The 25,614-nt window shown below is 44.1% G+C and overlaps 2 protein-coding genes across 2 annotated transcripts in view; both read right to left on the bottom strand.

Annotated features, from left to right (window-relative positions):
* Positions 1 to 16,130, bottom strand: part of LOC136628999 (zinc finger protein 678-like) — a 284,392-nt gene extending 268,262 nt beyond the window's left edge. Inside the window, exons 1-2 of the mRNA XM_066605098.1 lie at positions 16,013 to 16,130; positions 14,771 to 14,950 (exon numbers count right to left, since the gene is read on the bottom strand). Coding sequence (XP_066461195.1) covers positions 14,771 to 14,950; positions 16,013 to 16,090 — 258 coding nt within the window. The 5' untranslated portion in view covers positions 16,091 to 16,130. The remainder of the gene's footprint in view (positions 1 to 14,770; positions 14,951 to 16,012) is intronic.
* LOC136629023 (zinc finger protein 84-like) lies at positions 9,492 to 14,707 on the bottom strand. Its single transcript, XM_066605139.1, has 4 exons — positions 14,565 to 14,707; positions 14,418 to 14,482; positions 13,829 to 13,931; positions 9,492 to 11,074 (listed from the first exon to the last, which is right to left on the bottom strand). Exons 1-4 carry the CDS (start codon positions 14,647 to 14,649, stop codon positions 9,681 to 9,683), a joined length of 1,647 nt encoding a protein of 548 aa, XP_066461236.1. The 5' UTR covers positions 14,650 to 14,707; the 3' UTR covers positions 9,492 to 9,680.
* Positions 16,131 to 25,614: the final 9,484 nt, after the last annotated feature.

The raw sequence follows: 25,614 nt of genomic DNA, 5'->3' as shown, positions 1-25,614 counted from the left end.
CAGGTAAATACATGTCAGCATTACACACTAAATGGTAAACCGCTAGGAATGACTGACATGGAAAAGGACTTGGGGGTTTTAGTTAACTGTAAGCTTAACTGGAGTAACCAGTGTCAGGCAGCTGCTGCCAAGGCAAATAGGACCACCAGGGGCATCAAAAGAGGTCTAGGGGCGCTTGATGAGAACACTGTTCTTCCTCTTTACAAGTCACTGATCAGACCACACATGGAATATTGCGTACAATTTTGGGCACCGGTATTCAAGAAGGACATATCAGAGCTTGAGTGGGTACAAAGGTGGCAAATAAGGTAATAAACAGAATGGGTGGACTACAATATCTAGAGAATTTAGCAAAATTGGGATTATTTAGTTTAGAAAAAAGACAACTGAGGGGCGACCTAAAATTATGTTTAAATGTATTTTTCTCTCTCTGTGGTGTGAGCAGGTCCCATGTCTGGTGGCTGCAAGAAGGGTTTGTGTCATGGGTTTTGCTTGGTTATGTCACTGGACTCCTGGTTAGTGTAGCAACAGTCACAGAAAATGGTCGTTACTTACTGACTGAGGAGTGCATATAGATGCATCCTCCTCTCACCATGCAGGTAGCTGACTACCAAATGAGGGAGCGAATTACACCTGTGTAGGACACCGATAAGACAGCCACTCACACTGCCTCCTGATAATGAGGGGGGTGGATGCTTGGTGTACACTCCCACACATAGTTGATACAGGGTGCCAGACCATTCTGATATATGTAGTTCACCATGCAGACCAGCAACCTATTAATGATGCCATGATAATTCGTCGGGTTGCCCTGCATATCCATCAGTGAACCACATTGGTACTGCCACCCTGGGCACCCCCTGGAGTCTTAAAGCCACACTGCATGTGAATGATAGATAATAAATGCAAGGCATTGGTTGGATTTTGGCCAAGATACATGAGCCCACTAACCACTTCACGGTTCCTTGCCTTGTAGTGGGTCCCTACACTAATATAAATGCATCACAGAAGGGGAAATAATAAATGGTTAGTGTAGAGACTAGCTGTATTGCCAGGTGCCATGACGTAGCCCGCTCGCTTCTATATTTTGGCTAAAATGTCAACAAATACGTGGCATTTATACCATTAACATGTATTTACGTATTAGCTGCTGTATGGTATGATTATTGACTCTGAGTGGATAAATGGTAGGGAATGTGCCACAAGGTCCTATAGATGCGGCAAATTGAGGTGCAAATGCTGTGCCCTAATGACCCATGGCAGAAATCCAAGTACCCCTAGATAATACAATATATCATATAAAAAGTTTATTGAATTGTGGGATGAGATATGTGATTTATTTCTTAGAATGCCCCCGTGGGCTCGGATATATTGTCCAAACGATTAACCCACTGAGAATTCGAATCAACAAACACATATATATATATATATTTTTTTTTTTTTTATTATTTTTTTTAGACTCTGAAATATATTTATATCCATTGTGTTTCAGGATATATCCAAAATGTTAACTAGTATTCCATTTAAATGCTCTGAATGTAGGGATTATCCTGTATTAGGCAAAGTAATATATTAACTCCGCCCATACGAAGTTGTGGCATGGTATACTTATCCCCAATAATCTAATAATGTCTATTTATATATATACATTTTTTTTTTTTTTAACTTATCTAGATGACTATTGATATTTCTATAAATTCTAAATTTTATTTTTATTTATATCTATTTTGTTTTAGGGTCCTTTTTTGACTAAGTACCCCATTAAAATGTTCTGGAAAGAGGGTAGGGACCATCCTGTAAACATTTGGCAAAGCAATACACGAGCTCCGCCCAGACAATGATACATCATAGCCCTGTGACCATCCGGTGATTAGGCCTTTAATAGATCGGTGAGTGATGCGGCCACTGACGGCCACATGACACGACACATGATCGCAATGACATAGCGGCACATGACCGTAATCCCGACATGTAACCGCGATGATGCGGCAACACGTGACCAGGACTACGCAAGAATGGAAGGTCATGTGACCTCCGTAATGATGCAAGCACGCCTCCAGAGGGAGGTTATTTATCAGGACACTAGACCCCACCCATATGATGACACGGGACGCTAGCGTCAGTAGCCCTGCCCCTAAGATGGCGCCGCGCAGGAAATGGAACGGAAGATTGACTCTTTCTCTCTATATATGTAAGTGTATTTACTTGTTTTGTATTATGGGACTTGAAAAAGGTGCGACTGTTGAGGCACCGAAACGCGTTGTCTTCTGTCTATTTTACATTAAAGTACTGAAATTCAGGTTCAGCGTACTTTCCTGGAAAAAACTTTCTGGAGTCATCACTTCAAGGAGGGGGATTCGGGACACCATACCCCCCTCCTACTAAGTAAGTGTCTGTTTGATGTTGATCGTGTATCCATGAGACAGATTGCAGTTCATCTCTTATAACACTTTATCCGGCAACGCAGGAATTTTTCCTTAACAGCATACTATTGACTCTGAGTGTCATCCTATGACTGTCCAGTTGTCCCTATCGGTGGTGGCATGTGTATGCATACTAACTTGGGTGCGTGGGTTCCTAGGGGAAGCAAGGGCCCAGATATGAAGACTGCTGGGTCGTCCTCTATTGGGGTGATGTCCCTGCTCATGTAGGTCCTTGATCATCTTCCTTTGGAGAAGATAGGGAGAGGTTTAAATCTGTGGTTATTTCACTTCATGTTCCCTATCTTTGGTAATGTTCGTGTGGGCCCCGTGCTCTGTCGCCTATATGAACATAACATGATGCCCCTCTTAGAATTCGCATGCACATGCCTCCACTGAAAGGTTCAACTGGACATTTCTAGATCTAGAAATATTGGTTCAAGGTAGGAAAATACACACTAAAACATATTTTAAGGCAACAGATGCGAATAGCCATCAGGACTTTTCAAATTATCACTCCAAAGCCTGGAAGGTAAATATACCATATGGCCAGTTCAAGAGATTTAAAATGAACTGTTCATCTATCCATACCTACAAAGAAGAGGCCTTAATTCTTAAAAATAGGTCTAGGGGAAAAGGCTACCGATCGGAGCTTGTTGACTCTGCCTATTGGAAAGTTCTGAAAGAAGTCCCTCCACTAATAAGACAATCCCTACCAAAGAGAGCGGAAAGGAATGTGTATATTTTTTGTTTATTCATTCATGCATTTATTTATAAAGTCATTTTAAGCATGCACACCCCGTGGTGCGCAACACGTATATTTGTATGTACTATGTGGAATCTTGGAAGATTCCTTTATACGTATAGCTGTCTATAACATTGCTCCATTGGACTGTTCACCTTTGTAATCCATATATATATATATATATATATATATATATATATATATATATATATACACACACATATATATATATATACATATATATAAAGACAAAAGGCCTCACTGACTCACTCACTGACTTACTGACTCACTCACTCACTGACTCGCCACTAATTCTCCAACTTCCCAATGTCGAAGAAACTTGAAATTTGGCACGAGCATTGATTATGTCATAAATAGGAAAAGCTAATGGGTCCCAACTCCATTATTCAATTCTAAGCGCAAAAGAATTAGCGTCCAAATTTTACGTACATAATTTAATTCTCTCACTTCCCGATGCAACAAATACTTACACAAATTTTTACCGTACAAATGTGAAATTTGCCATGACCATTCTTTGCGTACTAAATATTGGAAATTTAAAGGGTTGCAACTTGATTATTCAATCTTATGCATAAAATGTAATGTAACTAATAACACACATCTGTACTGCACAAACTTGAAATTTGGCATGACCATTCCTATGTTATGTAACTAATAACATATCTGTACCCCGCAATATATGGAGCAGTTATCTTCTCAGCAAAACAAAACGCATTTAGAAATATGAGTATATACTGACAGGAATAAAACTGACTGTCGTATGTATTGAAAGGCTGTAAAGTACAAAAGGAAGTGGGCATGGACTGCTGGCATGGAGTATGCCTTTAAGTATAACAAGGGGCTGCAACCTTCAGTCTGGGTAGGAAATTTAAATAAAAAGCAGTGTTACCTTTCAGGGTAAAAATGAGGAGAGTGTGTGAGGTGGCACATTGTGTGGGGTGACATTTTCACATACAGTCTGAGATAAATCTCTCTCCTATCTGCCTATACACTGAGAGGAATCTATCTGATCTGTGTGTTATGAGCAGAGTGTGAGAGGTTGACATTCTATCTAGTGGCATTTTCACATACAGTCTGAGGAAAATCTCTCTTTTTTTCTGCCTATACACTGAGAAGAATCTATCTGATCTGTGTGTTATGAGCAGCGTGTGAGAGGTGGCACATTCTGTGGGGTGATATTTTCACATACAGTCTGAGATAAATCTCTCCTATCTGCCTATACACTGAGAGGAATCTATCTGATCTGTGTGTTATGAGCAGCGTGTGAGAGGTGGCACATTCTGTGTAGTGGCATTTTCACATACAGTCTGAGATAAATCTCTCTCCTATCTGCCCATACACAGAGGAATCTATCTGACCTGTGTGTTATGAGCAGCATGTGAGAGGTGGACATTCTGTGGGGTGGCATTTTCACATACAGTCTGAGATAAATCTCTCTCCTATCTGCCTATACACTGAGAGGAGTCTATCTGATCTGTGTGTTATGAGCAGTGTGTGAGGTGGCACATTCTGTGGGGTGATATTTTCACATACAGTCTGAGATAAATCTCTCTCCTATCTGCCTATACACTGAGAGGAATCTATCTGATCTGTGTGTTATGAGCAGCGTGTGAGAGGTGGCACATTCTGTGTAGTGGCATTTTCACATACAGTCTGAGATAAATCTCTCTCCTATCTGCCTATACACTGAGAGGAATCTATCTGACCTGTGTGTTATGAGCAGCGTGTGAGAGGTGGACATTCTGTGGGGTGACATTTTCACATACAGTCTGAGATAAATCTCTCTCCTATCTGCCTATACACTGAGAGGAGTCTATCTGATCTGTGTGTTATGAGCAGTGTGTGAGGTGGCACATTCTGTGGGGTGATATTTTCACATACAGTCTGAGATAAATCTCTCTCCTATCTGCCTATACACTGAGAGGAATCTATCTGATCTGTGTGTTATGAGCAGCGTGTGAGAGGTGGCACATTCTGTGTAGTGGCATTTTCACATACAGTCTGAGATAAATCTCTCTCCTATCTGCCTATACACTGAGAGGAATCTATCTGACCTGTGTGTTATGAGCAGCGTGTGAGAGGTGGCACATTCTGTGGGGGGACATTTTCACATACAGTCTGAGATAAATCTCTCTCCTATCTGCTTATATACTGAGAGGAATCTATCTGATCTGTGTGTTATGAGCAGCGTGTGTGAGGTGGCACATTCTGTGGGGTGACATTTTCACATATAGTCAGAGATAAATCTCTCTCCTATCTGCTTATACACTGAGAAGAATATGATCTGTGTGTAATGAGCAGCGTGTGTGAGGTGGACATTTTACGGAGGGAAATTTTTACATACAGTCTGAGGAAAATCTCTCTTCTATCTGCCTATACACTGAAAGAATCTAACTGGCCTGTATGTAATGAAAAAATCTCTCTTCTATCTGCCTATGCACTGAAAAAGCAGCAAGAAATACGATTTATAAGAGAGGTTTTTTTTTTTTTAAATATATAAAACCTAGAAAAGTTCTTTTTGGCACACACGCTACCTTTAGGCCTTTAACTTCAGGTAATAGGCAGGCGTTTTTGAGAAATTCATTGTCCAACCACGATAATTTACAATAAAATTGTGAATCTTGAAAAAAAATGTAATTTATTTCCCATTAAACTATTAAATCTATCTTATCTAAATTCATTTGTAAACACAATGTCTCTTGAATTCATTATTGTTGATGGACACGCTTCCCCGACACAAAGTGGTAAGTATTCCTCCGGATGGTTCCTGTCTTTTCAACTCTTTATCTTATTTACTTTATGGAAATCTGACTAGAGGCAGCAACATCCGCTGTCTTATTGTCAACCATGTACTGTGCTGTTGGCAGAGGCTAAAAGTCTGGACTGATGATGGGAGAGGTAGTAATTATTTAACAGAAGAGGATTACAGGGAGGAAATGCTAAAACCTACTACCTATGGTTGTGCTTGCGAGTTGGTGGCAGCAGGTGAAATATTCCCTTTTTACTGTATAATGCTTTTGGTCAACAAGGGAGGCCTGTCAAAAGACTTCGATTTAGCGGTGATGATTTCAGCAATGGTCCCAGTACCAAATTAACTTTGGAGAAGCTGGGTATATCAGCTAGTTGTCTATAAAATTATTCAGGTGTGCGCACCCTGAGGTAAACAGCACACCTCTCCATGATACAGCAGGAAATTATGTCAATTATTGACGTGGTGCCTCTAGTGCCACATCTGGTCCAGACTTCCTGCCCTTGAGATACATGCTTGCACTCCACTAACTGCAGGGAGGAGTTCCCTGCTCCTGGGAGTCCAACCCCGTTAACGAAGGTAATTTTTTAAAATCCCTTATATATTTCTGTTTGTGATATTGTGTAACTTAGGCTTGAAAAGAGTACTATTTACAGCAACGAAACACGTTGCCTGCATATATAGGACCGGTTTTCTGAAAAAATGGGTGAGTAGTCCAACCATGTAGAGGTATTGATAGAGGAGGAGTAAACTGTAGAAAGAGATCTTGATTCCCTGGATGAGGGATTCATGCATCTGTAGGCATCGTAAAGGGATTTTTTGCATAACCATGGAGGGAGAGATGGGGAATTACGTCTGATAGATCCAGTTGAGTCAAGATTTCTGTCCAGGAAAATGTTAAAGTCACCACGGGTATATACAGTCCTTTATGTAGTTTGCAATTTTTTTAAATATTTTATTTAGAAAGCATATTTGCAACATATTAGGGGCCTAGATGTTAACTAGTGTAATTGGGGGGCTGTTAATTAAACCAGCAAGGATAATAAATCTCCCCTTGGGATCTGTGAGTAATTGGTTAAGTATGAAATCCACACTACTGCGGAAAGCAATCAGGCCCTATTGAAAACAATGGGAGTTAGATGCTATCCTGCAGCATCTTTGTCATATTACATGGGATTATAAATCATATTTCAATAAGACACGTAGAGACAAATTTTAAGACATGCATTTTGTACGGTGTTTCCATATTTTTGTTCACCCCTATATCTTCACCAATGTGGCCAAAATCTTTTTCCTTTATTGAGAATTGCTTTGAATAGTAAGAAAACATTTGTCTATATAAATAAGATATTAAACCCTTTGTAGTTTCAAAACACCCAGGAAAATTCACCAAAAGGTGTTGGACTATCAACACAGGTATTGAACGTCCAGAGCAGCAAGAACGTGTCATAACTAAAGAAACTGGAAAAAAAAATCTGGAGAACATCATAAAGCTCTCTAAATTGTTCAAAACTAGAAACTCTTTTTGAAAATACAATCTGGTTTCCATTCCACACTCTTGCAAGGAAGTGGGAACTTTGATGCAGCAGCATTCTCTGGCCATCGTCCCCAGCAGTAATGGATTGGAGGTGACAATGCTGTCTGAAAGAGACGTGGTCAAGGCATGAAAGTAGCAGCCTTGCTGATTTCTAGTCATATTATATACTGTAGTTGGCCAGCTGAGATATGCAAGACCTCAGGTCTTAGATTACTTGTTATCCAGCAGAGATCATTTTCTACACTACCCGGGCTATTAGCTCTCTGGAACATCTATTTCCAATGGGAACCCTGGTATCATCTGCAAAAGGCATCACAGGAGATGACTTGTACATGTTTGTAAATGTTTCTTCAATGGCATCATGCTGGAAACGCTCAATTCCCTGATCCAAGTCCATCCGTTTTATTGTATGTTTTTCTCCAGATTAGTTGATACTCATGAGTGAAAGATAGAGAACCCTCATCACAAAAGAATGAATCATAGGATCAAAGAATGGTACAGTTGAAAGGGACCTCCAGGTTCATCTGGTTCAACCCCCTGCTCAGTGCAGGATCACTAAATCATCCCACACTGATATTTGTCCAGCCTTTGTTTGAACACTTCCATTGAAGGAGAACTCACCACCTCCTGTGATAACCTGTTCAACTCATTGATCACCCTGTCAGAAAGTTTATTTTTCTAATCTCTAAACTGTGTCCCCTACCTTTCAGTTTCATCTCATTGCTTCTAGTCTTTCCTTGTACAGATGAGAATAGGGCTGATCCCTCTGCATTGTGGCAGACCTTCAGATATTTGTAAACAGCTATTAATTCTACTCTCAGCCCTTTTTTTGCAAGCTAAACATTCCCAGATCCTTTACCCGTTCCTCATAGGACATGATTTGCAGACCGCTCACCATCTTGGTAACTCTCCTCTGAACTTGCTCCAGTTTGTCTATGTCTTTTTTAAAGTGGGGTGCCCAGAATTGGACACTGTATTCCAGATGAGGTCTGACTAAGGAAGAGTAGAGGGGAATAATTACCTCATGTGGTCTAGGCTCTAAACTTCTCTTAATACATCCCAGAATTGTTTTTGCCTTTTTAGCTGCTGCATCACATTGCTGACTCATGTTCAATCTATGATCAATTAGTATACCCAAGTCTTTTTCACATGTGCCGCTTCTTAGCTCAATTGCACCCATTCCATATGTGCTTTCTTCATTTTTCTTGCCCAGATGTAGGACTTTGCCTTTCTCCTTGTTAAATACCATTCTGTTAGTCGCCACACACTGTTCAAGCTTTTCTAGATCTTTTTGAATACGCTTTTTCTCTTCCCTAGTGTTAGCTATCCCTCCTAGCTTTGTGTCGTCAGCAAATTTGACAGTTTCCCATCAATTCCTTCCTCCAGATCATTTATAAAAATGTTGACCAACACTGGGCCTAGGACAGAGCCTTGTGGTACCACACTTGATACATTCGTCCACTTGGATGTGCAGCCATTTATGATCATTTTTTGAGTACGATAACTCAGACAGTCGTGAATCCACCTAACAGTTGCCTTGTCAATCTCATATTTGGTCATTTTTTCAATAAGTATAGTATGAGATACTTTGTCAAATGCTTTACTTAAGTCAAGATATAGTGTATCCACCACATTTCCCTGATCAACCCAGTCAGTGATTCTGTCATAGAAGGAAATTAGATTAGTCTGGCATGACTTGTTTGTTACAAACCCATGCTGGTTCTGGTTAATTACTCCATTTTCATCCAAGTACTTGCATACTTGAAAGGAGGCTCTTGAAAACCAGTGTCCTAAACTCCACAAAGTCTGGGATCTGCAGTGTGATCCTCGCCTTGCTATACACAAACTGCCTGCCAGCTCTGCCTCAAGTCCATTGGATCAAAAGCAAATATTTAATAATGATTATTAACAAGTTCTCAAATGCAATTACATATTAACATGAAAGATCCCATGCACGTGGGTGATTTATAGCCAAACCGGGGTAAAGATTACCAAATAACCAGTTATTATGGATTTTGGATTAATAAGGTGGTTAATCTGGATTGTATTGCCTTTTTGGATAACAGACATTTATTGGTGGTTCCATAGAATAATCATTATTTACGTCAAATGTATACCCTTTCATTTGCATAAGATGTCACTTTGTAACTGCTGAACATTTCCTTTTATTAATTGTGAATATATGAAATACATGACTTAAAAAAACGTCTACTTCTGTGTGTGAATTTTCTCATGTCTAACAAGAGCTGACTTCTGAGAATAGAATTTCCCACATTCCAAACATGAAAAAGGCTTCTCTCCTGTATGAATTCTCTGATGTTCAACGAGTTCTGATTTTGCAGTAAAATATTTCCCACATTCTGCACATATATACGGCTTCTCTCCGGTGTGAATCCTCTTATGTGTAACAAGATTTGATTTCTGTGTAAAACAATTCCCACATTCTAAACATGAAAATGGTTTCTCCCCTGTGTGAATTCTCTTATGTGTAACAAGATATGATTTCTGTGTAAAGCATTTCCCACATTCTGAACATGAAAATGGCTTCTCTCCTATGTGAATTCTCTTATGTGCAACAAGATATGATTTCTCTGTAAAACATTTCCCACAATCTGAACATGAAAATGGCTTCTCCACTGCGTGAATTTTCTTATGTCTAACAAGATATGATTTTTCTGTAAAAAATTTCCCACATTCTGAACATGAAAATGGCTTCTCCTCTGCGTGAATTTTCTTATGTCTAAAAAGATAGCATATCTCTGTAAAACATTTCCCACATTCTGAACATGTGAACGGCTTCTCTCCTGTGTGAACTCTCTTATGTGTAACAAGACTAGATTTTACTGTAAAACATTTCCCACATTCTGAACATGAAAATGGCTTCTCTCCTGTGTGAATTCGCTGATGTGTAACAAGACTAGTTTTTACTGTAAAACATTTCCCACATTCTGAACATGAAAATGGCTTCTCCCCTGTGTGAATTCTCGTATGTGCCACAAGATATGATTTCTCTGTAAAACATTTCCCACATTCTGAACATGAAAATAGCTTCTCCCCTGTGTGACTTCTCCTATGTGTAACTAGATTTGATTTGTGTGTAAAACATTTCCCACATTCTAAACATGAAAATGGTTTCTCTCCAGTGTGAATTCTCTTATGTTTAACAAGAATTGAAATCTGAGTAAAACATTTCCCACATTCTGAACATAAAAACGGCTTTTCTCCTGTGTGAATTCTCTGATGTCTAACAAGATGTAATTTGTCTGTAAAACATTTCCCACATTCTGAACATGAAAATGGCTTCTCTCCAGTGTGAATTCTCCTATGTGTAACAAGATATGATTTCCTTGTAAAGTACTTCCCACACTCTGTACATAAATACGGCTTCTCCCTTGTGTGACTTTTCTCCTGCTTATCACTTTGTGATGCATCAGAAGATGGGACCTGTATAAGAGGATCAGATGATGGATCTTTCCTGAGAAGGCTTGAGGGGATTTTGGGGATAATGGCAGGTTCTTCATCTGTATCTTGTGTGATACTACAATCTTCTACTTTACAATCTGCAGATATCAGATGTCCCTCTGAGCTTCCGATACCATCATCTGCCAAGAATCAAACTGATTTACTATTTTACAAGTTATATTGATATTATTAAACAGCACAGTAGCTTCATGGTTAACACTGTTGCCTTGCAGCACTGGGGTCCTGGGTTCAAATCTGACTATAGACAACATCTGCATGGAGTTCGTATGTTCTTCCTGTGTTTGCGTGGGTTTATTCCCAAACAGAACCCAACATGTGAAGTGATATAAAGCACTGCAGAATATTTAGGCGCTATATAAAGATGAATATATTTATAGAGAAACATTTCAATACCAACTACAAAGTGACAAAACTCAGTTATTAACTCACTTAAAACAGTGATGGCAAAACAGATTCTAAAATATCAGTGGAGCTCAGACCACGGACCAGTAGATCATGATGTTCGGCCACCGGGACGTTCTCTTGTAGCTCCCTTCCTCTGTAGTGAAGCCCCCATCTTCACAGGATCGTGTAACGGTCACCACTCTTCTAGTAAATGCTCAGTGGAGAACCATAAAGGTCCCCGTGAGTCAGTGCTATTAGGTGGTGTCCGTCTCACACACTCCTGACTGCTACATGTACTTTATCACAGAGGGGAGCAGTATGGTCATGTATGAAGAAGTCATGGTGGTGGAGCAAGTGTAAGGCCGGATTAGTACACACACCAGTGCTGCCGCCTTACGTTGTTTAGCTCCATACTAGAAGCCTAACAGAAAACACAAGAGTGCCAAATCTAGCACAAGCCATTATAACTGCCTACAATGTGGTCCATCCGGCTTCAGGCATGCCCGCTGATATGTCCTGGACAAGACAGTGCAGTATGCTACAGTATGTTGTCCATTATTTGGTGCTGGATCTATACCAGAGTCTACAAACGAAGCCTTCAAAATACACAGTACACCCCTAGATGAATTCGTTAGGGATCTAGTTTTTAAAATGGAGTCATTTGTGGGTCTCTCTATAATTTTGGGCAGCTCAAGGGCTCTACCAGTGTGCTGTGGGGGCGGAAATACCTTCAAACTAAATTTCTGTTCTAAAAGCCACAGGCTGCTCCTTTAGTTTTGGGCCCGTGGTGCATACTGACATAACATTAGGGCCACCATGGGTTTATCTGGACACAGGACAGACAGGGGTATCCACTCTGAGGTACAAATCTTAATTTTTATATGTATTATTATTTTTTTTTTAAAAAACGTCTTTAGCCCCTTACAGACATTTTGGGGTACATACGGCTTTTTTGATCACTTTTGTTGCGTTTATTGGGAGGTAAAATGAACAAAATAAGCATTTTGCCTCAGTTTTTTTCTTACAGCTTTTCCTGTGTACAACAAATGGTATGCTCAATTTATAGTGCAGGTCATTACGGACATGATAATACAAATAGGAGAAAATGGGTAAAAAGGGTTTTTTTGTTATATTATTTACATTTTTTACACTATTTAACATTATTTCAGTCCCTGTAAGGTACCTGAACCATAGCAGATATAATCGCTATTATAAGGCATTGCAGGACTTCTGATTTGCAATGCCTTATTTCTTGTAATAGCAATCATATGCAATGGTTAGCTGGAACGCCAGTATCTGGCATCCTGTTGCTATGGACACCCATCAGCGCTCCATGATTCCATCGTAGGAACTCCGATGATGTCACAGAGGGAGCGCCCTCCCTCTGTGAACCCTATACATGCCGCAATCTACATAGACCGCGGCATGTAGGAAGTTAACAGTGGGAGTCGCCATCCTTATGTATCTCTGCTGTCGTAGTGCGAGGCCGACAATCGGTTACAGTCGGCTCCCACAGTGGGGTGGTGCGGGATGAGCTTCTGGTCCCACGTTATCCAAGCTTACATCCTGTTGCGTTAAGTGCCCTTCAGCCAGGACACAATCTTACGCTCTGTGGCCTTAAGGGGTTAAAATAACATATTTGCAAATATATGACATTTTATTTCTTTCTCTTCTAAATTGCATTAACACCAGAAAAAAAAAACAACTGTGGGGTGAAAATACTCATGACACCCCTCAGTGAGTACATTAAAGGGGTTGTCCCGCGATGACAAGTTAAGTTATACACTTCTGTATGGCCATATTAATGCACTTTGTAATATACATCGTGCATTAAATATGAGCCATACAGAAGTTATTCCACTTACCTGCTCCGTTGCTGGCGTCCCCGTCTCCATGGTGCCGTCTAATTTCAGCGTCTAATCGCCCGATTAGACGCGCTTGCACAGAAGGGTCTTCTCCCTTCTGGTCGGTCCGGGCACGAGCGGCGTTCTGGCTCCGCCCCCTTCTACGAGCCATCGCGTAGCTCCGCCCCGTCACATGTGCCGATTCCAGCCTCCTGATTGACTGGAATCGGCACACGTGACGGGGCGGAGCTATGCAGTGACGCGTAGAAGGGGGCGGAGCCAGAACGCCACTCGTGCCCGGACCGACCAGAAGGGAGAAGCCTCCAAAGAATCTCCTGTTATCTGGGTCTATGTCTCCATGGTCTATTGTGTTAGCACATAGTAATATGATATTAGTCTAACAGCAGATGATGAAGAAAGACTCACACATATATTCCCATCCATATTATAAATGGCCATCCTGTGTTATCTCCTATAACAGATCCCATTGTCAGCCATATTTAGTTTGTACTCCGGCTGAATGGGGGAATATACAGCGGAAAATCTGACAGATCCCAGAGCTTATAAATCTACATAACTATCTACAGCCGGTGACCGAGGAGAATCTGTGACTCTTCTCTGCTGTATTTAGTGGTTACTACTCACCTGGGCGGTTACCTGTAGGAATCTCCTCTTTACACTCCTGTTTGATCCTCACATTTGTCTCTGTAGTATTAATATTGGTCAGATCTTCATCCGGATCCAAAAGCTGTGAGACAAATATTGTAAAAGTCAGCAGCCGGTTGGAGAAGTCGTGTGGAAGGTTTTATGACATAATGACCTGACAGGAGTAGTTATCTGAGCCACATAGCTGCAGGTCTAGATGCCGGACATAGATATTAGATGGCGGCTCAATGACCCCTCAGGATCCTCATACACATGTATATCCGGAATGGCTAGACACGCTGCACGTTGTCTCAGTGTAGGAGATCAGTGTCTAACAGACACATCCGTTGCTTGTCTCGGGGGAAATAAAGGAGCAGATAGATATAAATCCAACCTGTTGGCTCCTTATTCCCACCAGCAGTCTCCACCGCCAGAACACTGGGAGAAGATCCAGACAAGATGTAATGTCTCTGGTCAGCAGTAATCCTGCCATCTCCACCGGCCTCATCACACAAGGAGAAGACATCTAATAAGACTGAAGACAAGAGCTTCACAGCCTTCTACAGATCAGAGGGACATCTCCATCTACCTGATGGTCTTGTGGAAGAAGAGGACGGGGACATCTCTCTGGGGTTCTTCTCTTACTGGATGGAACTGCAGGAAACACAGACGGACACTGAAGTCATTCTTTATATACAGATAATACAGTCCCCGTGGATTTAGTCCTGTCTATTACCTGGTGATGGGAGCAGCTGGCGGGTCTCCATCATGGCCTCCTTGTACAGATCCTTGTGTCCTTCTAAATACTCCCACTCCTCCATGGAGAAATAGACAGCGACATCCTGACACCTTATAGGAACCTGACAACACAATATACAGTCATCACCCAGAAGCCTTCAGTGCTGTTACTATATAATGTCCCAGCATTCCCTGCAGTGTCACCTCTCCAGTCAGCAGCTCAATCATCTTGTTGGTGAGTTCTAGAATCTTCTGTACATTGATGCCCTCATGTATCAGGGGGTGAGGTGGGGGCCCCGGGATTGGGCTATGGGGTCTTCCCCATCTATCGCACACAGGGGCCCGACAGCCATCACTAGAGGTCTTCTTCACTACTGTGTAATCCTATATATGGGGAGACAATAAATATCACTACAGACATTTCCAGAGTCCATCACCTCCCCAGTCAGGGGCGTAACTATAGAGGGTGCAGGGGATGTGGTTGCACCCGGGCCCAGGAGCCTTAGGGGGCCCATAAGGCCTCTCTTCTCCATATAGGGAGCCCAGTTCTATGAATAAAGCATTATAGTTGGGGGCACTGTTACAGGTTTTGCATTGGGGCCCAGAAGCTCCAAGTTATGTCTCTGTGCAGCATGGTTTAGGTATGGGTACGGGTACAGATACAGATAGAGGAGGGGCCCCAGTTCACGTTTTGCATCAGGGCCCCTGAGCCTTTAGTTACGCCCCTGTCCCCAGTGACATCATCTGTTATTACCATAGATAAGAATGATGTAATGTGACATTAGAATCTCTCCCCTCTCCAGTGACATCATCTGTTATTACCATAAATAAGAATGATGCAATGTGACATCATTAGAATCTCTCTCCTCTCCGGTGCCATCGTCTGTTATTACTAGAGATGAACGAACATGCTCGGTTAAGGAAATTACTCGAGCGAGCATCGGTCTTTTTGAGTAACTGCCTACTCCTCCGAAAAGATTCAGGGGGCAGCGGAGGGGAAGATCTCTCCCCCCCCTCCCCCCGAATCTTTTCGGACGAGTAAGCAGTTACTCGAAAAGACCGATGCTCACTCGAGCAATTTCCTTAACCAAGCATGCTCTTTCATCTCTAGTTATTACCATAGACAAGAACAATGTTATATGACATCATCAGAATCTCTCCCCTCTTCAGTGACATCATCTGGTATTACCATAGATAAGAATGATGTAATGTGACATCATTAGAATCTCTCCCCTCCTCAGTGACATCATCTGTTATTACCATAGATAACAATGATGTAATGTGACATCATCAGAATCTCTCACCTCTCCAGTGACATCATCTGGTATTATCATAGATAAGAATGATGCAATGTGACATCATCAGAATCTCTCCCCTCTCCAGTGACATCATCTGTCATTATCATAGTTAGGAATGATGTAATGTGACATCATCAGAATCTCTCACCTCTCCAGTAAGCTGGAAGAGTATCTCTAGGGTGAGATTTAATATGCTCTCCGCCATCTTGTTTCTGTCCTTCTCCATCCTTCACGGTTCAATGAGGAAAATTCTCTTGTCTAGAAGATATCAGCGGATCCGGTATTGTAGGAGCTGAATGGGAAGAAGATGAAATAATATAAAAAACACATAAAATCCTACAGAAAACAACACAATTACTGGAGAGAATAAGGGGGAACATTTAAGGAGATATTACAGGAACCTGTTAGAGATTTGTGATGCCACGACTACAAGCAGCATAACATCTAGATAGGCTTCTCTTCACCTGGATTGGTTGGACTGACAGCTGATCCAGGCGGGGATCCGCCCCAATGACTCTTCTCCACGCTTCTGCTTATTAAAGTATGTTTCCTGTATAACGCTGCACCGTTCTAGAATACAATATAGATGTCTGCAATGTATCTGCCTATTGGGATGTATTAAGCCATCGGGCAGCGTGCAACTCCTGGCAGCTTCACTTCAACCCCTTCCTGCAGCCATTGTTCATTTGAATGTTTTCATGCCCAAATTCCAAGAACAATAACTTTTTATTACTAACATAATTTTATGACAGTTTGTGTTTTGCAGGATGAGTTGTACTTTTTACATGGAACCATTTATAGAACAGAGAAATGGAGGATTTTATTAGAAACTTTTTAAAGAAAATATTTACTTGAAATTTAAAAAAACAAAATAATTCCACTCCACAAATGTGAGGGTATATGTATATATTGCCATATGTTTTTTATGCTTTTATACCTATATGCAAGTTCTATTAAATTCTAAAATGAGAAAAACTTAATCTGTCGCCTTACATCAGTTATTCCAAGGCTTTGCAAGGCTGAGAGAGATGTGTCCAGAAATTCAGAGATGATACAGAACCGAACACGAAGGCCGCGTGCTTGGCTGTTTTCCCAGAAGCGCCATATCTAGATAACGACTGTTCAACTACGTATATAACTTTTACTGTCTCAGGCCGGAAATCCGGACTTCCCATATATGGTTATGCGGTGAATTTGAGCCAATGAGCCCATCACCCATTCCTAGTTATGAGACCAAAGGGTATAAGATCCCATGTAATCTGTAATAAAGTGCGCAGTCATGTCCCCGTGTGAGGAACTATACCAGACCTCCGTGTGTGGTGTCTCTTCTTTACCGCCGGCAGCGGGGCATTGGGGTGGGCCTGATTGGTGCTGTATGCAGAAATTACCCTGACAATTGGCGCAACCAACTGGGGCGACAAAACCAGAGCCTGCAGCGCAGTCCACCCGGATCCACGCCACGGGGAAGCCGTCCTGCTGCAAACCGAGCCTGATCAACTCACAGAACTCCAGGTAAGACCAGCATATATTTATGTTGTGTTTTACGCTGAGAGTCTTGCAGCGGGAGGGACTATCTGTGTTTTGTGACCGGACGGGTTGGGTTAAGAGTTCTACACGGTAACTCGTGGGCTTCGGGTTTGCCGTCACGGACCACTGACCGTGATATGCGCACCAATCGCTCACCCAGGAACTAGTCTGTAGTCTATTTGTACTCTGAAGTCCGTAGCGTTTTAACAATAGTGAAGGTTGTTTGTTGTATCTGCAGAATTTTTTTTTCTCTTTTTTCTTTTCATTTTGTCTCACAGACGAAGGAACCCTCGGTTGTTTTAGTTGTTGATGGTTTAGCTGAGAGGGATGCACTCTGTGAGATAGGTCCCATAGACGAAGGAACCCTCCGTTTTAGTTTAGTTAGTTGTTGATGGTTTAGCAGAGAGGGATACACTCTGTGAGATAGGTCCCACAGAAGAAGAGACCCTCGGTTTTAGTTTAGTTAGTTGTTGATGGTTTAGCTGAGAGGGATGCACTCTATGGGACTGGTTCCATAGAAGGAGATGCCTTCGGTTGTTTTGCCATATATAAGGGGCTGACAATTCGGGTCAGAAGGATGCACTCTATGGAGCGTGTTATTATTATTATTGTTGTTGTTGTTGTAATATGCGTAAGACCTTATTAAAGAAGATAGAGCCCCTCAAGGGCAGCCGCCGTGCGGATCAATTGATGGCGGAGAGACAAGGGTCCCAATTTGTAAACTGTAAGAAAACTCATATGAAAATGTGTGACATCGACCCGCACGGTAGATTACAGCATGGTGACTGGGAGGAGGTCTTTAGGACCAAGAAGGGCGCCTTGAAAGACCAAGGGTTGCTAGAAAGTGCTGAAGTGAGAAGCAGAGAGACAGTCAGAGAAAGTTAAGTATGTACACGTATTAAGAAAGTATCCGTAAGTGAAATGTTGGAAAGTACAGTAAGTGATCAGGAGGGTGTCGGGAGAGTGTCTATTGAAGGTTACCTTGGCAGTTAGGTAGGGAGAGAAATATGGGGAACAAGCAAAGTCGAGAAGAAGGTTACAATGCATGTGATTTGTTGGCAAAGAGAGAGGAAAAGGTGTATAATATGTATAATCCATACTAGGTGGATATATATGTGTGTATATATGTATATATATATGTGTGCAAATAGTTACCTGAGCTTGCTTTTAGAGGAGAAGGATTGTTTACTTGAAGCTGCAGCCTGTGTCTAGCTTTCCAAGGCCAAGAAGTTATTTTGCAAAGGTGGGGGCTTTCAGACTTGACTCAAACTCAGGGTCACAGAAACTAAAATACTTTAGCGTTTAATACAGCATATAATAGCTTCAGTAAATAAGAAAGATAGAATGTCTCAGTCACTCAGCAAACTTTTTTCACATAATTTGTCAAAAATAGCGCTCATTCACAATCTCATCTCAATAGAATCATGTACTTTATAACATTATAGCACTCACCTCAATGTTTTTCAACTGATGTATGTTTGTTTGTCAAACCTTTTTTTTTTTTTTTTGTCTGTGCATCTGTATGTACTGGTACACCTTCAATGGGGGGTGACGGGGCAAACTTGAGCGCATGGATCGATGAGAGTTAATGACCAGTGTTCAGGCTGTGATGAATGTAAAATGTGTGATGCAGATATTGACTTGGGATAACAGCCCCCCCCTCCCCCCCCCCCATGCATAAGACGTTACTTGGTTGTGATGTGGATGCTTAGACTGTAAAGCTGAAATGAAGTTGTGAAAAAAGAAACAAGCAGCCAGTATTGAGGGGGTGGAGCTAGATGATGTAAAGGATGTAATGTTTCATCCCTCTTGTCCACAAGGGAGGGGGTGAGGATCTTGAGCAGCTAGTAAAAGTTTTTTTTTGTTTTTTTTTTTCTCTCTCAAATTTGATAAGACATTGCAGGCAGGATCAGATTAATAATGAATTTGCTTAAAGGATATCACATTTCCAATATTAATAGGTGTTTGTAGATTATTCTGCCCCGATGTAACTCAAGTCTCTGTTATTGGTGCTGACATCTTACAGGCGTTATCTGCATCCATCAAATCTTTTTATAATGTTGTACTACTTAAACCCGGCTACTCTTCTTACAATTGAGTACCCTCGTTCAAAGGGGGGGAGGAGAAGGCATAGGTGATCTAGGTATTGCAAATCAGCCATTTTTAAATTTTTTGCAACAAGATTCTGATCTTTTTGAAATAGAATATCAGCCTGATTGTCCAGCAGTGATGCAACAAGAAAATTTAAGTTTTAAAAAGTTACTGAAAGCCCTTGTTAACAATGCATATTTTGAGTTGTTTTTTATAGATGGTACCAGGGTGATTGACGACTCCAGACTGGATATGCAGTGGTCACACAACAAGATGTCCTTAAGCAGAATGCCTCCGCATGTTTCAGTACAAGAAGCGGAACTAAAGGCCCTCACTGAGGCGAGTAGAGTGGCAGAAGGTAAGACGGCAAACATTTACACTGACTCCCGGTATGCATTTGGCATAGGTCATGATTACGGCCAACATGGAAGGCCAGACAGTTTTTTTACCTCAGCAGGACAGCCAATTAAGAATGATGCAGCGGTGCAGAGTCTCATGGAGGCCCTAATTCTACCTGACAAAGTAGAGAGCTCACACCAATTCCTACACCGGACAAGCAAGAGGCAACGCCATCACAGACCACACAGCAAAGGCAGTGGCCCTCAAGCCGTGGAAGAAAAGAAGAAAAGAAGAATTTAACAAAAACTTTGGACTTTGATATGCTAAAGACTTTACAGTTACAAGCCAGCAAGGAAGAAAAAGACAAATGGACTAAATATGGGAGCAGCAGAAACGGGACGGCGTATGGCGAACAGTCAACAGCACTTGCCTACCACGGTCCCTGGGCCCCATGATGGCCTAGCTGACGCACAGAAAGACGCACCTCTCAAAGCAGCAATGATGTCGATGCTTGAACGAGGACGGGTGGCTCCTGGGTTTTCTGTAGCTGCTGCATCATTTGTCCAATTTTGCATGATTTTTGCCGTAAGCAACAGGGCAGAAGTAAAATTTGCCACATAACACTTGTCTAGACTACTCTACCCATTTCAGGGATTGCAAATTGGCTACACTCAGCTCCCACTTGTTGGGAAGTATGAATATGTGCTTGTTGTTGTTGATGTCCTTTCAGGTTGGAGACCTACCCTGTTACCAAAGTAAATAAGCAGGTAACCGCATAGAAGCTCATGAATGAGGTAATCCGCAGATACGGGGTACTGGAAGTGATTGAGTCAAACAAAGGTACACACTTCACAGGTGAAATAATGCAACACATCATGTCTGCTTTGGGTATATTCCAGGCTTTTCACACACTCTACCATCCACGGAGTAGTGGGAAAGTAGATCCAAAAGACAATGGAGGAAATGAGCAAATCTTGAATTGAGTGTCTTTCATTAGTTTTTCTTTTTCTCCGAAGGGTACATGCCACAGTATCCGAGTTTGGGGAAGATTTTCTTGTTAATTTTGTCATAGGCCTCTCCAAGGAATTGTCAATAATGCATTCTGTAGTCTCTGCTTTTCTCCCAGGTCCTACAGATGAGTGTCACAATCTGAAACCAGGTGACAGGGTCTATGTAAAGAAGTTTGAGAGAGAAACCCTGTTTGAATGTCCCTACCAAATGTTGCTCACCACCCCAACTGCAGTCAAGCTCAAAGGAAAGCCCACTTGGATCCACACTTCGCACTGAAAGAACTCATGATCCTGCATATCCTTTACATGCTATAATGTGGTACAATTCCTCTAACACACACCTTTGACTACTGTACACTAGCCCCCTGTTTCAGAACAAATTAATACAATCAATAAGACTACACTGAGGGTGAGAATCCAACACCGCATCGTGCTAAGAGGGAAGTTGACGCTCCAAGTGGTGGCTTTGATCCACATGTATACATAGATACAATAGGAGTGCCAAGGGGGGTGCGAGATTAATTTAATTCTAGAGATCAGTTTAAAGCAGGTTTTGAGTCCTTATTTGCTATTATCACTGTTAATAATAATGTAGATTGGATGAATTATATCTATTACAATCAGCAGAGGTTTGTAAACTACACCAGAGATGCTTTACAGGGGTTAGCCGACCAGTTAGGGCCCACTGCATCCATGGTGTTCCAAAATAGAGTGGCCCTGGATATGATTTTAGCAGAAAGACGTGGGGTATGTAACTTCCTGTATGTGTATTATCCCTTTTGATCAAAAAGAGTATGAGTAAGGGACTGGATAATGTGACACCAACGTTTCCCTTGTTTGAAAAAGATGAAGAGCCAGTTCTGATAGTGCCAACCACGTACGTTACCAGAAGAATGGAGAAATGTACCAGTACTGCGCCTGCCTCAGTCTCATAAGATGGACTATCAGTGGAATTCCCATTTGCCTAGGGTTAGTGCAGAAGACCTTAGGTTCTGGCGAGGGCACACCCTGTGGGGTGTTAACTTGTACAGATAGAGGGTATGGATGCCCGGAAATAAGCCCAGGGAATCCATGGCCTCCTTCTGAGGTGAGGTAGGGATCCCCCCTCCTAGGAGTAGGGACAATGTGCTGGCTGCCTAGTCTCAGAAAATATATGGCGGTTTGGGGGGTAATGTAGGTATTATTTGTACATGTCATAAAAGTGTGAAATTTGTGTAGCGTAGCTACGGGGGCAGGAGGGGCATGTGACCCGGATGCATGGAGATGGAGGAGGGTGCCAGACTACCCTGTAGCCAAATGAGGCAACCAGATAATTACTACAAGGAAGCTGAGGAAGAGATACTTTCAGGACTAAAGTACCTTAGATGTGATGATCAGGTGACCGGCCACATGTATAGGAGAGCTGCTGGAGAAGATGAAGGATATTTCATGATATCATGAGCATGTGATCAGTCAAGTGTGGGAGGAGTCAGACTCAGGGCTGTGCTAGCGGGGGAGCTTCTTGCAGTTTTTTCTATAGTGCAGAAAATGAAGATTTTCATGACAACACAGAACGACGCTGTCCCTGCGGCAGGGGGGACACAGGACGATGTTATCCCTGCAGCAGGGGGGACACAGGACGATGTTATCCCTGCAGCAGGGGGGACACAGGACGATGTTATCGCTGTAGCAGAGGGGACACAGGACGATGTTATCCCTGCAGCAGGGGGGACACAGGACGATGCTATCCCTGCAGCAGGGGGGATACAGGACAATGTTATCCCTGTAGCGGTAGGAACACAGGATGACACCATACATGTTGCAGGGGGTGCACAGGACTATGCCATATCTGTTGCAGGGGGTATACAGGCCAACGCTATCCCTGCGGTGGGGGGACACAGGACGACGCTATGCCTACGGCGGGGGGGACACAGGACGCTATGCCTACGGCGGGGGGGGGGACACAGGACGACGCTATGCCTACGGCGGGGGGGACACAGGACGCTATGCCTACGGCGGGGGGGGGACACAGGACGACGCTATGCCTACGGCGGGGGGGACACAGGACAACGCTATGCCTACGGCGGGGGGGGGGGGGACACAGGACAACGCTATGCCTACGGCGGGGGGGCACAGGACGACGCTATCCCTACGGCGGGGGGGGGGGGGGGACACAGGACGACGCTATCCCTACGGCGGGGGGGGGGGAACACAGGGCGACGCTATCCCTACGGCGGGGGGGGGGGGGGAACACAGGACGACGCTATCCCTACGGCGGTAGGGGAACACAGGACGACGCTATCCCTACGGCGGTAGTGGAACACAGGACGACGCTATCCCTACGGCGGTAGGGGAACACAGGACGACGCTATCCCTACGGCGGTAGGGGAACACAGGACGACGCTATCCCTACGGCGGGGGGAACCAGGACGACGCCATTCCTACGGCGGGGGGAACCAGGACGACGCCATCCCTACGGCGAGGGGAACCAAGACGACGCCATCCCTACGGCGAGGGGAACCAAGACGACGCCATCCCTACGGCGAGGGTAACCAAGACGACGCTTTCCCTACGGCGGGGGGACACGGGACGACGCTATCCCTGCGGCGGGGGGGAACCAGGACGACGCCATCCCTACGGCGGGGGGAACCAGGACGACGCCATCCCTACGGCGGGGGGAACCAGGACGACGCCATCCCTACGGCGGGGGGAACCAGGACGACGCCATCCCTACGGCGGGGGGAACCAGGACGACGCCATCCCTACGGCGGGGGGAACCAGGACGACGCCATCCCTACGGCGGGGGGAACCAGGACGACGCCATCCCTACGGCGGGGGGAACCAGGACGACGGCATCCCTACGGCGGGGGGAACCAGGACGACGACATCCCTACGGCGGGGGGAACCAGGACGACGACATCCCTACGGCGGGGGGAACCAGGACGACGCCATCCCTACGGCGAGGGGAACCAAGATGATGCCATCCCTACGGCGGGGGTAACCAAGACGACGCTTTCCCTGCGACGGGGGGACACAGGACGACGCTATCCCTACGGCGGGGGGGGGGGGGGACACAGGACGACGCTTTCCCTACGGCAGGGGGGACACAGGACGACGCTTTCCCTACGGCAGGGGGGACACAGGACGACGCTTTTCCTGCTGCTCACACACCTCCTTATATTGGGGGCGGCTGCCCAGTCCTGCATGTTCAGGCCACATGGTACTTGTAGTGCTCCATGCAGCTGTGGAGGAGCTGTGACCCGCCGCTTCTTAAGGAGGATTCGGCATTAGAAGGTCGCACACGGACTTCCCCACTGACTGCGATAAATCTACACGCAGATCCAAGAAAGGAAAATTCATGTCAGAGATCTGCGATGATAGCGTGGATCTCGGATGGGGAGATTTCATGTAAATGTTCCCCTGTGAGCGTCCGGAGAGACGCAGCGATGCTGCAGTGAGTTACCACTGGCAGCCGTGGAAACAAGGTGTGCAGAGGGGCCCCAAACTGTTTGCATCAGGGGCCACAGCCTTTAGCTCCACCCCTGGGGCCACAGATGAGAACCGTGCGGAGATGCTGTTTGGCGCGGTCTCACATTAATGGGTTTTTCTTCAGGTAAACAGCGGCTTTATATACAGAACCGCTCGGCCAAAAGGAATCAATATACAAACTGCGCAACACGCCGATCAGCGAATAATTCACCACATCTCGGCTGTCCAGAAGCGGCACTGCGGGCCGATACCCCCAAATGTCTGAACTCCCCCAATATAGTATTGGGGTTAATCCTCCCCTTGGCAGTTCTGGTGGTTAAATCCAGCACCCTCGGTAGTAAAAGTGGCCACAGTAGTCATAGTGGCCCTGATAGTAATAGTGGCCCCCACAGTAGCCCCAGTAGTAATAGGGACCGTCAGCATTGCCGGTAATCAACTTCATGGTGAACCGCCTTAATCACCTGGAGGTCCTGACATGAGAGGACACACAGACCTGCAAAGCGGACAGCAGCAGTGAGCTTCCAGGACCTGTGATGATGTCACTGTCATGTGATCACCTGTGTGCAGGAAGTCAGGGATCACATGACCAGGGGATCAGTGGAGGCAGAACTCTGCTGTGTGTGTGATGTGTGGGGGTCAGGATGGATGGAGTAGAGCTGTGTGTGTGATGTGTGGGGGTCAGGATGGATGGAGTAGAGCTGTGTGTGTGATGTGTGGGGGTCAGGATGGATGGAGTAGAGCTGTGTGTGTGATGTGTGGGGGTCAGGATGGATGGAGTAGAGCTGTGTGTGTGATGTGCGGGGGTCCGGATGGATGGAGTAGAGCTGTGTGTGATGTGTGGGGGTCAGGATGGATGGAGTAGAGCTGTGTGTGATGTGTGGGGGTCAGGATGGATGGAGTAGAGCTGTGTGTGATGTGTGAGGTCAGGATGGATGGAGTAGAGCTGTGTGTGTGATGTGTGGGGGTCAGGATGGATAGAGGAGAGCTGTATGTGATGTGTGGGGGTCAGGATGGATGGAGTAGAGCTGTGTGTGTGATGTGTGGGGGTCAGGATGGATGGAGTAGAGCTGTGTGTGTGATGTGTGGGGGTCAGGATGGATGGAGTAGAGCTGTGTGTGATGTGTGGGGGTCAGGATGGATGGAGTAGAGCTGTGTGTGATGTGTGGTGGTCAGGATGGATGGAGTAGAGCTGTGTGTGTGATGTGTGGCGGTCAGGATGGATGGAGTAGAGCTGTGTGTGTGATGTGTGGGGGTCAGGATGGATGGAGTAGAGCTGTGTGTGATGTGTGGGGGTCAGGATAGATGGAGTAGAGCT

This window comes from Eleutherodactylus coqui, chromosome 5 (assembly GCF_035609145.1).
Source record: "Eleutherodactylus coqui strain aEleCoq1 chromosome 5, aEleCoq1.hap1, whole genome shotgun sequence".
Classification (NCBI taxonomy): Eukaryota; Metazoa; Chordata; class Amphibia; order Anura; family Eleutherodactylidae; genus Eleutherodactylus; species Eleutherodactylus coqui.
The sequence above is the reverse complement of the archived record's forward strand: the minus strand, read 5'-3'. Positions and strand labels throughout refer to the sequence as shown.